The 14988-nt window shown below is 43.0% G+C and overlaps 1 protein-coding gene and 1 non-coding gene across 3 annotated transcripts in view; one reads left to right on the top strand and one right to left on the bottom strand.

Annotated features, from left to right (window-relative positions):
• The first annotated feature begins 14 nt into the window (after positions 1-14).
• trnak-cuu (transfer RNA lysine (anticodon CUU)) lies at positions 15-87 on the top strand. The gene has a single exon. It is a non-coding gene; the product is annotated as a tRNA-Lys (tRNA).
• Positions 88-3245: 3158 nt separating this feature from the next.
• Positions 3246-14988, bottom strand: part of LOC106602439 (protein WWC2) — a 50990-nt gene continuing 39247 nt past the window's right edge. For both annotated transcript variants that reach the window (XM_045716632.2, XM_045716633.2), the window contains exons 16-24: positions 14986-14988; positions 14570-14731; positions 13815-13930; positions 13071-13320; positions 12700-12867; positions 11124-11216; positions 10273-10524; positions 9565-9692; positions 3246-8241 (exon numbers count right to left, since the gene is read on the bottom strand). The exon at positions 14986-14988 is cut by the window's right edge and continues 196 nt beyond it. In XM_045716632.2, coding sequence (XP_045572588.2) covers positions 8175-8241; positions 9565-9692; positions 10273-10524; positions 11124-11216; positions 12700-12867; positions 13071-13320; positions 13815-13930; positions 14570-14731; positions 14986-14988 — 1239 coding nt within the window. In that variant the 3' untranslated portion in view covers positions 3246-8174. The remainder of the gene's footprint in view (positions 8242-9564; positions 9693-10272; positions 10525-11123; positions 11217-12699; positions 12868-13070; positions 13321-13814; positions 13931-14569; positions 14732-14985) is intronic.

The following is a 14988-nucleotide window of genomic DNA, read 5'->3' as shown; positions in this document are numbered from 1 at the left end:
CGTAACATTGATAGGCCCGGCTAGCTCAGTCGGTAGAGCATGAGACTCTTAATCTCAGGGTCGTGGGTTCGAGCCCCACGTTGGGCGATATTTTTTTCATTAAACCTTTGAAACGAACATAATAATACATTTGGCACTTACGGGTGTGTTGCGTAACGACTAATCTTGTATGTAATTCCGCTACTATATCGATCGCTTTATACATTCACCATGGAAAATAAAGGCTAGTGAGCGTAGCGTTTGGCCAGAGTGATGTGGATCGCTAGCATGTCAGGTAGCTAGGCTCAATACAGGCATTTTTCTATCGATTCCCTTAAAAATATCATTAATATAACATACGATGTATAAATACACCACAACACATGATGGTGAAAATATTAGCAGAGGATAGTTTCGATTCAGCCACACCTGGGTAACCGTGCTAATGTAGCAGGTGTAAAATAAAATCTCTGGGTTATGTGCACATCTGTAGCTCTATTCGTATTGGCCAATTCTTGGTAAATTCTTCGTAGTGGTGCTGTCTCTGGTTGGTTGTCGAGGTGTTGGTACATTTTGGTTGCGGAGATGGTGAAAAAGAACTAGCAGAGGATGGTTTCGATCCATCGACCTCTGGGTTATGGGCCCAGCACGCTTCCGCTGCGCCACTCTGCTCTGATATTATTAAAGAAATAATTCTGTTCTTAAACCTGAGGGGGCGCACACTTTACTTTTATATTAACTGCAGTATTTCATTAGCACTTTTTTCTTTTTTGAATATGATTTGTTTTTATTTATTTTTGTACGCATAATTTGTCATCATTACAGTTCAATACTGTTCACGCTACCCTTTCACCCATTCAAAAACGATTAGCTACCTTTTCGATTTTGATAACTAGCTGTGTTCTAGCTGTGTTACAATCTGTATGCGGTTACACGACTGAGAATGAAGAAAATAAGTAGTTCCCTGACCGGGAATCGAACCGCGGCGGTGAGAGCGCCGAATCCTAACCACTAGACCACCAGGGAAGGTGAAGAATTGTAAGACTGTTTGACTATTCAACTGAGTTACTCACTGAACCTTCTCTTTTCAGCTATCTGATGGTAGAGGTTGTTTTCACAGTGAAAAGAATCTTCACTTGAACTAGCATTAAAAATATTGCGTTTTGACCACGTGCTTTAAGACCCAAACGGCGTTCCATAATAATGTCTATTACTTCACTTGAACCCCATGAAAGCTTGGCGACCCTTTTACTCTACTCAGTAGAACCAAGGTTACATCCGTAACCCAACGTTCTCTTTAATTTTCGTAACGGTCGCCAAACAACCTATGGGAGAGGCTGTTGAAACACTTGAAACATAACCCCTCCTTAAAGCAGTGCGACTGAGTTGAATGGTCTGAGGCCTTACAAATTCTACAGGGCCCAGCAGCAGTATTAGTTTGTGGCGTTCTGGCTGAGGTTCTCCTTTGATTTTGTTCCTGGGTTGACAGGAGCTTTTCCAGGAGAGAAATCACTTTGTTCAATGGAGCCTGATCACTGTTAGTGGGTGTGGCTGAATTATTTTGACCGACTGCTTGTTGTTGAGTCATACACCAAGCGTTGGGGGTCATCACAACTTCTACCTTGGCAGTACTTTGCGCCCTGTGTCTGGCTGATTGTTTGTCTCGGTGATGGCTGTCAATCATTGCCTGCAAATCTCCAACGGTCCAATTTTCAATAGGCCTGCACCTAAGAGTGGCATATAGTGCCGGATCAGGGCAGTGCTTAACAAACATCATGGTCACCTCGTGACCTGGATCATCCACTCTTTTTCCCTGTCTTTGCAAGCACTCATTGGCAAGGTCAATTGCTTTGTTCAGTCTAACCCAATAATCCAAGCAGCTCTCTGACTGTCTTGGTAAGGTTTCATAGAAGTATCCTAATGGGATTGTTGATGAGATTGCCTCTCCAAAGTGCTGCCTCAAGATATATTTTTTACAAGCAAAAATGTTATGCAAATTGCAATTCTAATATAGCACTGCCAATATGAACCTCTTGACTTCTCAACGCCTGGTAGAGTTCTGTAATTTCCTAATTAAACAAAGTTGAAACAAAAAATGATATTGGAAGTTCTTATTAGAGTTGTTAGTAATTGACAGTGAAATCATTTGTTCAACATGTTTTTCTAGTAGTGACAGTTAACGGTTAAGATGTGGTTTTGTTTTTGTACAAACGCACAGGTGGATTGCCACTCTAACAACTGTGCACCGGCTAAAAAACAAGACCAAAACATCTCTGCCCTTCTTTCAACCCTGCCAGCTCTCTTTCTGCTAAACATCTTCAATGTATTGCAATTTCCAAGACACTGGAGAGTGTAACCTACAGCTATCTAGTGTAACAGCTAGCTATCTATCTATCTAGTGTAACAGCTAGCTATCTCTCTAGTGTAACATCTATCTATCTATCTATCTATCTATCTATCTATCTATCTATCTATCTATCTATCTATCTATCTATCTATCTATCTAGTGTAACATCTATCTATCTATCTATCTATCTAGTGTAACAGCTAGCTAGCTCCAGTCCTGCGTTTTGGGATGGATCTGTTGGAGCCCCCCACGCCGATGAATGATCATGCTGCTTCTCTTCCTTCGGAATCCAAAGCCAAGAACTGCGATCTGTCCCCCACTATGAGAGCCAAGTTCGAACGGAATAGACAGCGGGCTGTGATGCTGAGGCAAGCCCGCCTGGCCAACAGACCATCGGCTGGAGAGGGGGGTGGAACTTCGGCTAAAGTCGCCAAGACAGTCTGGGGGAGGGTCCTTCATTGGTGAAGAAGAGGAGAGGCAAAGGACCAAGACACTGGTGCATCAACCAGGTATGTGGATTAATAATAAATTAAACATTGTTGGGGGCTTCAAGGTATTCATATCTGTTGCATAATGTAATCTCTCTCATCTGTCAAGATGTGTAACAGAGAAAGATGCATTGGTGGTTCATGTGCGCCCTCTTGTGGATTCATGTCATACCACATGCCAGTTGCTGAGTGGAGTCAGTTTCTTTAAATCATTTCTAACTACCTACTACTGTAAATAATGGCCATAATAAATTATTTACGGCACACGTGACAACCAACCACTATCTGAATGACTAGTAACTCAGTGTTTGACGACTAAAACACCTTGGCTGATAGTGGTTGGTTGTCACGTGTGCCGTAAATAATGTATTATGGCCATTATTTACAGTAGTAGGTAGTTAATGTACCAGTCAAAAGTTTGGACACACCTACTCATTCCAGGGTTGTTCTTTATTTTTACTATTTTCTACATTGTAGAATAATAGTGAAGACATCAAAACTATGAAATAACACATATGGAATCATGTAGTAACCAAAAAAGTGTTAAACAAATGAAAATATATTCCATATTTTAGATTCTTTAAAGTAGCTACCCTTTGCCTTGATGACAGCTTTGCACACTCTTGGCATTCTCTCAACCAGCTTCATGAGGTAGTCACCTGTAATGCATTTCAATTAACAGGTGTGCCTTGTTAAAAGTTAAGTTGTGGAATTTCTTTCCTTCTTAATGCATTTGAGCCAGTCAGTTGTGTTGTGTGACAAGGTAGGCGTGGTATACAGAAGATAGCCCTATTTGGTAAAATACCAAGTCCATATTATGGCAAGAACAGCTCAAATAAGCAAAGATATAGTCAGTCAATCCGGAAAATGTCAAGAACTTTGAACGCTTCTTCAAGTGCAGTCGCAAAAACCATCAAGCGCTATGATGAAACTGGCTCTCATAAGGATTGCCACAGGAAAGGAAGACCAAGAGTTCCCTCTGCTGCAGCCCAAATAAATGCTTCAGAGTTCAAGTAACAGACACATCTCAACATCAACTGTTCAGAGGAGACTGAGTGAATCAGGCCTCCATAGCCCAATGTTTCTATGATTTGAATTAATACCAATACTGTATTTGATAAATGTGAAATCAAAAATACTCTGACAAGGTTGTTTGTTTCAGTTATCAATATTTTATTTATATATATTATAAATTTTGTCATGAATACAAAGTGTTATGTTTGGGGCAAATCCAATTAACACATTACTGAGTATCACTCTCCATATTTTCGAGCCTAGTGTTGGCTGCATCATGTTATGGGTATGCTTGTAATCGTTAAGAACTGGGGAGTTTTTCAGGATACATTATTTTTTTTACATAATGGAGCTAAGCACAGGCAAAATAGAGGAAAATCTGGTTCAGTCTGCTTTCCATCAGACACTGGGAGATGTGTTTTAGGTTATTGTCCTGCTGAAAGGTTAATTCAAGGCTAAATCAACACCGGAGTTGCTTACCAAGAAGACAATGAATGTTCCTGAGTGGCCGAGTTATATTTGACTTAAATCTTCTTGAAAATCTAAGACAAGACCTGGAAATGGTTGTCTAGCAATAATCAACAACACATTTGACAGAGCTTGAAGAATTTTTAAAGAATAATAGGCAAATGGTGCACAATCAAAGCTCTTAGAGACTTTTGCCAGAAAGACTCACAGCTGTAATCGCTGCTAAAGGTGATTTTACCATGTATTGACTCAAGAGGGTTGAATACGTACATAAATTTGATATTTCTATATTTAATTTACTAAATTAGCAAAAATGTCTAAACATGTTTTCACTTTGGTCATTATGGGGTATTGTGTGTAGATGGGTGAGAATTGTTTTATATTTTGAATTCAGGCTGTAACACAAAATGTGTAATAAGTCAAAGGGTATGAACACTTTCTGAAGGCACTACATACGGTACATACATACAGGCAAAAGTAAAAGATGTAGATTTTTTTGGTTGCAGTATTACTTTAGTGCCTTGTTGCAAACAGGCTGCATGTTTTGGAATATATTTATTCTGTACAGCAGTGGAGGCTGCTGAGGGGAGGATGGCTCATAATAATGGCTGGAATGGCATCAAACACATCAGATATTTGGTTTCCATGTGGTTGATACCACTCCATTCCAGCCATTATTATGAGCCATCCTCCCCTCAGCAGCCTCCACTGCTGTACAGGCTTCCTTCTTTTCACTCTGTCATTTAGGTTAGTATTGTAGAATAACTATAACGTTGTTGATACATCCTCAGTTTTCTCCTATCACAGCCATTAAACTTTGTAACTGTTTTAAATTCACCCCTGAGCGGTTTCCTTCCTATCTGGCAACTGAGTTAGGAAAGACGCCTGTATCTTTGTAGTGACTGGGTGTATTGATACACAATACAAAGTGTAATTAATAACTTCACCAAGCTCAAAGGCATATTCAGTGTCTGCTTTTTTTTGGTAACCATCTACCAATAGGTGTCCTTCTTTGCGAGGCATTGGAAAACCTCCCAGGTCTTTGGTTAAATCTGTGTTTTAATTTCACTGCTCGATTGAGGGAACTTACAGATAATTGTATGTGTGGGGTACAGAGATTAGGTAGTCATTCAGAAATCATGTTAAACACTATTATTGCACACAGAGTGAGTCCATGCAACTTATTATGTGACTTGTTAAGCACATACTCCTGAACTTATTTAGACTTGCCATAAAAAAAGGGGTTGAATACTTATTGACATTTCAGCTTTTCATTTTTAATTAATTTGTAAAAAATAAATCGAAAAACATAATTCCTCTTTGATATTACGGGGTATTGTGTGTAGGCCAGTGACACAAAATGTCAATTGAATCCATTTTAAATTCAGGCTGTAACACAACAAAATGTGGAAAAAGTCAAGGGGTGTCAATACTTTCTGAAGGCACTGTAGGTCAGTTGTGTAAAACATATTTGATATCAGTGTGTGTCTCTAAACTAGTTGATTATCAGCGGGGAAACAGTGAGTTAACATTTGAACCATCCATAAGTTGCTAATTAAAAAGGTCCGGAGGGGGGTATGTCTGTACAGAACCAAAACATAAATAATACAAACACAAAAAATAAATACACAGGAAAAATAAAGTTTCCGCCTACCCACAATTCAAATCCATGTTTTCATCTTCCTGGTCGATATTGTGAGGCAACATTGTATTGGTAAACTAAACGGATGTGAACAAATTTGATTGGAAGTGCCATATATATCTTGAGTCCAGGGGTAGCTATGCAAACTAAGTACGATACCACAGATACTGTTTATACTCACAGTTCAATCAGATGTTAGCTCCTATTCAAGCGTTTCAGAGTAAGAGTGCTGATCTAGAATCAGGTCCCCCTTCTTATTCATTATGAATTAAATGTCAAAACTGATCCTAGATCACCACTCCTACTCTGAGAAGTGTTTTGAATACAAGCCTTGTTGTTCCTTAGCTATTAGCTGTTAAAAAGGCAAAGTAAAAACAATACTGTTTGTTCTCTGATTTACAGACACACAAACAAAACATTAGATACAAAATAAAGAGAAGAAATCACAAAGGTCAATCGTTGTCCTATTATTCAGAAAAATAGAGCAGGAGACTCCTTGGAGAAATAATAAATATAATGAATTACTGGAGTATAACAACCCATTATTATACAAAGAAACTGATGTATACTGAATATTATAGCTTTCATGTCTATGATAAAACCAAAAAAGTATTGATTTGACTTTTTCTATATAGCCCACTGCTTTTGACCAGGGTCCATAGGGCCCATAGGGCTCTGTGCTTTTGACCCCTGTACTTTTGACCAGGGCTCATAGGGCCCATAAGGCTCTGTGCTTTGACCAGGGCCCATAGGGCTCTGTGCTTCTGACCAGGGCCCATAGGGCTCTGTGCTTTTGACCAGGGCCCATAGGGCTCTGTGCTTTTGACCAGGGCCCATAGGGCTCTGTGCTTTGACCAGGGCCCATAGGGCCCATAAGGCTCTGTGCTTTGACCAGGGCCCATAGGGCTCTGTGCTTTTGACCAGGGCTCATAGGGCTCTGCGCTTTTGACCAAGGCCATAGGGCTCTGTGCTTTTGACCAAGGCTATAGGGCTCTGTGCTTTTGACCAGGGCTCATAGGGCTCTGGTCAAAAGTAGTGGACTACATAGAGAATAGGGTGCTATTTCGGACCCCTTAAAAACACTGGAAGGCTGGAAATTACATGATTTGGGTCCAGTATGTTTCCTGCATTGTCTTTGCTCTAGTCCAGAGAACCTATCTGTAACAAAAGGCATTAACACAGAGGTTTTATGTTCATCCTTTGAATAAATACTTCAACAGTTGGGAAACAGGTTGGAAAGGAACACCAATCTAACAAATGAAGTTGCAGAGTGAATTACAAAATAGCCTGGTCCCAGATCAGTTTGTGCAAAAACATATCCTGGACCAGGCTAGTAACTGACAAAACATTTAACTATAGAATTGAGACTAGAGCCCAGTGAACGCAGTAATAATTAGCGTTGCGGCGGGTCGGTGTGAAAAAGCATAAAGCCACAGAACAGTATCAGTGCAGTATCTCAGAGATATATAGAAGTGGAAAAGCAGTTACATTACATTCACAAGGTTTATGTTTGTTTTGTTCTGAATGAGAGAGAGAAAATAGCAGAGCACCAGCTTTGGACAGAAGACATTATATATGATATACTGTAGTAGGTCGCCTTCTCTCTCTCACATACGCACACTTAGCTAACACTGATGCCCAATACCAAATCAACCCCTAGCCCCTACCCACTATACACCTCTGGAGATCAGAGGATTGGATACATGGAAGAAACACAGTGAACATTCAATCTAGACTAGCAGAAGGCAAAGTGTCGTTATTACCATATAACTTACACCTATCCAATCCTGTTAGATCTCCATAAGTGCATAGGGGGTAGGGGATTGGGGTTGATTTGGGACTGGGAGTGAGACTCACTCAATCTACCCCGCACCCTGCCCTGTGGTGCAGTTCCACCACAGGACAACAGAGGGCGACAAACACACACACACTCTCTCCTCCACCCCACACACACACCACTCTCCAACACACCTTATAAAACTGTACAGAAAAATCACGAGCAGAATACAAGTACCAAAACACCTCTATTTTGGGTTTTCTCCTGATATAAGAAAGCCATTATTTAGTTCCTTTTTTTTTTTTTTTTTTTACAAGATAGTATTCAATTACAACTTATTATACAAATGCATAAACTATAGTGTACAAACTATTCGATTGTTTTCATTCAAAGTAACTACACTATTAAAATACTCTGCTATAAAAAGTTGGAAAAATACTTCATTGTTTCACTATGTAATCATACATCATCAGCCGGTAGGGATGGTATATTGATCTTAGCTCGTGTGAAGTAGGCCATCTTCTCCCTGCAAAGAGAGAAGAAATGGCTATCAATCAAGCAAATGTATTTGTAAAACCCTTTTTACACCAGCAGTTGTTCACAAAGTGCTTTTACAGTAACCTGACCATCAAGGCCTATCAAGGCCTATCAGGATGGAGCATAACAAGTTCAGAGACTATAGCCTGTTTATACCTGGTTCTAACATTATCTTGTTCACATTCTGATTGTGCCCACATTTTTTGACAGGTGTAAACGATTAAAATACGTATTGTGAACTGATTGTGATCAGATCTTCTAAGTGTAAACAGACAAGATCAGGTCACGATCAGGACAAGAACAGGACGAAGGACGCATGTTAGCGGCAGGTATAAACAGGGCTTACATGACCAGTAGGGTCAGTTATCCAAGATGGCGAGACAAGATACAAACAGTTCAAACCCTATGGTCAAATACCATAATTTCCGGACTATTAAGCGCACCTGAATATAAGCCGCACCCACTGAATTTAATTAAATTTTTTATTTTGAACATAAATAAGCCGCACATGTCTATAAGCCGCAGGTGCCTACCGGTACATTGAAACAAATGAACTTTACACAGGCTTTAACGAAACACGGCTTGTAACAAAAATAAATAGGTTTTAACGAAACACGGCTTGTAACAAAAATAAATAGGCTTTAACGAAACACGGCTTGTAACAAAAATAAATAGGCTTTAACGAAACACGGCTTGTAACAAAAATAAATAGGCTTTAACGAAACACGGCTTGTAACAAAAATAAATAGGCTTTAACGAAACACGGCTTGTAACAAAAAAAATAAAAAATTAGCAGTAAGCTTTAGTTGTCTTTTTACACTGAGTCAATTCCTCACGCTGCTGTTTCCAACGTCTTATCATCGACTCATTAAGACCAAGCTCCCGTGCAGCAGCTCTATTTCCTTTTCCAACAGCCAGATCAATCGCCTTCAACTTGAAAGCTGCATCATATGCATTTCTCCGTGTCTTTGCCATGATGAGGGTGACAAAATGACTACCGTAATCAGAATGATGGGAAGTTTGAGAGCGCTCGATTTAATCTAAACAGTAAACAAAAAAGTTGTTTGACCTTAACCCGTTCGGCAATTTCATTGGTCTAATGAAAGCTTCATGCCGCCAAAAAACTGAGCACGTCACAGAATGTTTTTTTGGAAGAAAAAAAATGGAAAGCGGGAAAAATCCATATATTAGCCGCGTCATTGTTTAAGCCGCGAGGTTCAAAGCGTGGGAAAAAAGTTGCGGCTTATAGTCCGGAATTTACGGTAGTTGTCCATTAAGGAATAGGGGCTGGACGGAGGGATGTCTGTCTCACCTGAAAGACTGGACCTGCAGGGGGACCTTCTGGCTCTGCTCTCTTAGCCGACACACGTCTTTGGAGGCCCTCCTCATCAGCTTCTCAGCCTGCTGCTCCTGACGCTGCTGCTCCTTAGACTGCTCCGCCTGGGACGAAGGGAGGGAGGGAGACAGAGAAAGTGTTCATTGAATGAGAGAGACTGATAGATTCGAGAGAGAATTCCATAAAAGTGAGAGCAAGAAAGTATTTTACTACAGTTGCTCTGAAATGCAGGATACAGTGTCTTCCGACTGTGGACTCTGCAAACTAATGGTTTCATTCTTTACGCCAAATCGTACTATTCAAGTTGCGAACTGGGCAACGTTTTATTTATTTTAAAAGGGTCACTTCAGGTGAAAGCGAACGGCACAAGATTATACAGCCATTTAGTCTCTTCAGTGCCTAATCAAGCTTGAGAGAAAACCTGGGGTCAGAGACCTGGCATTAACTGCCGTTAGCTGCTATTAGTGAGAGTGGCTGATGGCATCATGGCATGGTAGAGTGCTTGGAGGGGCATAAGAGGGTACAGGGTATCCTTACACAAGCCATCAGATCCTGAGTGCCATTCAAACCATTCCAAAACACTGTGATGTCGAGTGGCCTTGGCCTAGTCCTATCACAGCTGGACATTAGCAGTGTGTATGCATCTGCATACTGTATCTATCATATGTCTATCCAGCCACGTGCCTGTCTCTCGGCCTGCTCCAGCAGCCTGTGAAACCTGTGGTCGTGCAGCACGGACCCAGGCAGCTCCGTCTCTCCCCGGGCCTTCAGGGCCTCCAGGTGGGCCCTCAGGTCCCTCAGGGCCTGGAGCTCGTCGTTCAGACGGCTCTGACGCGTTCGCGAAGCCTGGAGGGCCAGCTCCAAGTCCAGGGAGGTCCGGGTGTTTGTCTCCCCGGCTCCGCCACGCCTCCGCACCACCACCGGCTGGCACAGGGTCTGAGGGAGGGAGGGAGAGAGAATGAAAGAGCAATGCCTAAATAGTTGGTTCCTTATACGGCACATAGTTTTTTGTTTTTTATAATATGTTTATTATTTTCTAATAAAAAAAGAAGGCAAAGATACATTGACATTCAGTGTAGTGTTGAATGGAATGGCATATTTAGAGGTCATAACAAAACTTAACTCGTATATACAATTTCTTTTAAATGCTATTATGTGGTACATATTAGAAGAAGACAGCATATAGAAATTACAATCAGTGTAGTTAAACCCAAAATAAATATGGAGTGGAGTACAGCACAGAGTAGCAGCAGATCATCAACCAGTTATGAAGGGGGACGAGACCATTTATCCAGTATCGGCTGCCATATTTTGTAAAACATTGGACTTCGATTGGAGGTATTGTATCGAATATATTGCACATTGTTGAAGAACATTCTCAACATTGCTCTTCAGATTATGAGTTTCGTGGTATTTATTGCAAAGATCTGTGCTCTTTTGCCTGATGAAAATGTCCCCCTTTATTTACCAAATCACTCCCATGAAGTTAACTGAAACCGAATGCAAGATAAAGAGAGAACAAATGTTACACTCACCCTCTTGACCCTGAGGCTGCGTCTCTCCGAGGTGTTCCGGACAAACGGGCACTTTTTGGATAATGTGGAGCTGTCGCTATCGCTCCGGTTCAACTGTAAGAAGAAGGAGAGATGAAGAGAGAGGGAAGAGAGTGGGAAGAGAGGGAAGAGTAGAGAACAGTGGGAACGCTCTGTGGTTGTTTGGTCTTTGGTCTGGTATTGGGGTGTGTGAGGGTGTGTGTGTTTCTGTGTGTGAAATGACACCTCTATTCGAGGTGCGACCCGACCCCGGATTTGGCCCGGTTGCCATTTTAACGTCCAGGAAATAGATTTTTATTCTACAACAGAGGAAGGATGCTGTAGTTAGTGTCAGAGAGTCTGATTTGAGCAGTCAACCCCCTGGGCATGTTCCAGCAGACACCTCATGTCTCAACCTGTGGCACTGCTGCCTCTATATCCATGACTTTACAGACAAATGCACAACTGGTTTCCAACTGGGATTTCAACTGGGATTTCAACTGGGATTTCAACTGGGGTTTCAACTGGGGTTTTAACTTGGATTTCAACTGGGGTTTTAACTTGGATTTCAACTGGGGTTTTAACTGGGATTTCAACTGGGGTTTTAACTGGGATTTCAACTGGGATTTCAACTGGGATTTCAACTGGGGTTTCAACTGGGATTCCAACTGGGGTTTCAACTGGGATTCCAACTGGGGTTTCAACTGGGGTTTCAACTGGGGTTCCAACTGGGGTTTCAACTGGGGTTTTAACTGGGGTTTTAACTGGGGTTTCAACTGGGATTTCAACTGGGGTTTCAACTGGGGTTTCAACTGGGGTTTTAACTGGGGTTTTAACTTGGATTTTAACTGGGATTTCAACTGTGGTTTTAACTGGGGTTTCAACTGGGGTTTCAACTGGGGTTTCAACTGGGGTTTCAACTGGGGTTCCAACTGGGGTTTCAACTGGGTTTTCAACTGGGGTTTCAACTGGGGATACAACTGGGGTTTCAACTGGGATTTCAACTGGGATTTCAACTGGGATTTCAACTGGGGTTTCAACTGGGGTTACAACTGAGGTTTTAACTGGGGTTCCAACTGGGGCTTTAACTGGGGTTCCAACTGGGGTTTTAACTGGGGTTCCAATTGTGATTTTAACTGGGGTTTCAACTGGGGTTTTAACTGGGGTTCCAACTGGGGTTTCAACTGGGGTTTTAACTGGGGTTCCAACTGTGGTTTTAGCTGGGGTTTCAACTGGGGTTTCAACTGGGGTTTTTAACTGGGGTTCCAACTGTGGTTTTAACTGGGGTTTCAACTGGGGTTTCAACTGGGGTTTCAACTGTGGTTTTAAATGGGGTTCCAACTGGGGTTTCAACTGGGGTTTTAACTGGGGTTCCAACTGGGGTTTTAACTGGGGTTTCAACTGTGGTTTTAACTGGGGTTCCAACTGGGGTTCTAAGAACTGTTTAACTCTCTGTGTGCTGTAGATGTGAATCCTGTCAGAACAAAATTCATGCAGTACTTACACATTTCAGTGTGTGTGTGTGTGTGTGTGTGTGTGTGTGTGTGTGTGTGTGCATGTATGTATACAACCCACTCACCCTGCAGATGTACTGGTTGCGCTCCCCAGGGGAGAAGGTTTGAGACCTCATGATCATACTGTTCCGTACGAAGCCTCTCTGAGCGCTGCGCGGTCCTGGTCCCAGGCTGGGTCTGTCTTTAGGCCTCACCGCCACACCACTCATCTCTGTGTTCGTCTCCGCATCCACCTGGAAAAGGTTAGAGTATATTACAGCTACACAGATGTGGGTTCACCAAATAAAAGTGGACTTTTTGAAGTGTGTGTGTGTGTCTAGATCTAACGGCTCTGGGTTCCACATTAAACACACCTCTCGAGGCCAGAATCTTCATTCAGCCGGATGTGTGTGTGTGTGTGTGTGTGTGTGTGTGTGTCAGAGCACACGTGGCTTACCAGCGTTGGTCCTTCATTTGCCTGAGGGCGTCTCTCTTTACATCTCCTCTCCTCCTCTTCTTTCTCCTCCTCTTCCTCTCTGGCTGGCTCTTCTCGACACTTCTCCTCCCTCTCCTCCCCTCCGTACGCCTGCCCAGAGCCAGCAAACTTCTTCTCTGCCTTGACAGAATCCTTCCTCTCCTCCTCCCCCTCTTCTTCCTCCTCCAGTCCGAGGACCAGTTGAGGGCTGTCCTCTCCCAGCATGCTCAGCCTGTCATGAGAGGTCAGGGGTCAGCCATATTGTTACATGCAATACAACCTGCCTGGCTGGTATATTTGAGTCAAATGTTGATGTAGCCATGTTGTACACGTGTTTTTGTGAGAGGAAAATGTCCCCCTAAGGTGTTAAAAAAAATATATATATTTTAAATGTTTAATTGAATATTAAAACATACAATCTACCTACAGTGAAGCCACTCAACATTTACATTCCATTCAGTCATCTAACCGTCTCCCATCCAGTGTGACCCACAGGATCAACCAGGACCAAGCGCCCTGCCCAAGGTCACGTCGACAGACCTCCCACCAAGTCAAAAGGTGTTTGTAATGGTTATAAAGTGTCATCTGTGAGGGAGGTGTCAGTACCATTGGTCTCTGTCTATCCCCAGGTGGCTCTGCCTCTCCAACTGTGATATGTGTGTACTGAAAGTAATGGTTTTTGTAATGGCAGTAAAGAGTAGTGTGTGAGGGACAGTGGGTCAGTACCATTGGTGTCCGTCCATGTCCAGCTGGCTCGCTCTCTCCTTCTCCTCCAAGGCCAGCTCCTGTTCCACAGCCTCCAACTCGCTGGAGGTCCTCTGCAGCAGGGCCGACACTGCATCCTGACAACACACACACAACACAATATTGGAACGAGGCGCCACTACAGCCGGGGGTTCGATCCCAGGCTGTGTCACAGTCGGCCGTGACCAGGAGCCCCATAGGGCGGCGCACAATTTGCCCAGCGGCCGGGCAGGGTTTGGCCCGGGGGGGCTTTCCTTGCCTCATCGCTTTCCTTGCCTCTAGCGACTCCTTGTAGCGTGCTGGGCGCCTGCAAGCTGACTTCAGTCGTCAGTTGAACAGTGTTTCCTCCAACACACTGGTGCGGGTCGCTTCCAGGTTAAGCGAACAGTGTGTTGAGAAGCAGCGCGGCCTGGCGGGTCCTGTTTCGGAGGACACATGACTCAACCTTCGCCTCTCCCGAGCCGTTTGGGGAGTAGCAGCGATGAGACCAGATCGTAACTACCAATTGGATATCACGAAATTAGGGAGAAAAAGGGGGGTCAAATTACAACAACAACTTTCCATTTGACTTTCGTGTGCTGCCAGAAGACATATAGAAGACATATTCTGTATAATATAACCTGCATGCAGCAGTGAATTTAAACTGATCTCCAATCAAAGTGAAGTGGGCATATCCAGAAACATGTAGACTGAGGCAGGCAGAGTCAAGTGGTCTGAAGTGGTGGAGGAGGACTCACCATGTCCACGGGCCCCGCAGGGTGCTGCTCTGGCCCAGGGCCTGGTCTCTCCTGGCTGGCCTCCCCTGTCTCTCTGGTCCTCTCACTGGTCAACAGGTTGTACCACACACTGGTCATATCCCCACTCACTGGAAGCTCTCCCAGACTCACATGGGCTCCAGCCTAGCGAGAGAGAGCGGAAGAGAGAGAGAGAGAGGGTGACAGGAGAAAGATAATGACAAAAAGTGACACAGTGTGTGCGAGAAAGTGTCTGTCAGTTCGTCTGCCCATCTTTGGTCACATTCTTGACCCTGTCCCAGTCGTAATGGTTGACGTTGTCATAAGCAAGCAATATGTTGCTGTGTGGTAATTGTACAGTAGAGGTGTAGTATCAGCTCTGTATTTAGTTAACTGAGTGTTGGTAAGTGTGTATGTACCAG

Source organism: Salmo salar, chromosome 04 (genome assembly GCF_965601325.2).
Source record: "Salmo salar chromosome 04, fSalSal1, whole genome shotgun sequence".
Lineage (NCBI taxonomy): Eukaryota > Metazoa > Chordata > Actinopteri > Salmoniformes > Salmonidae > Salmo > Salmo salar.
This window is presented reverse-complemented; position numbering and strand designations above follow the sequence as displayed.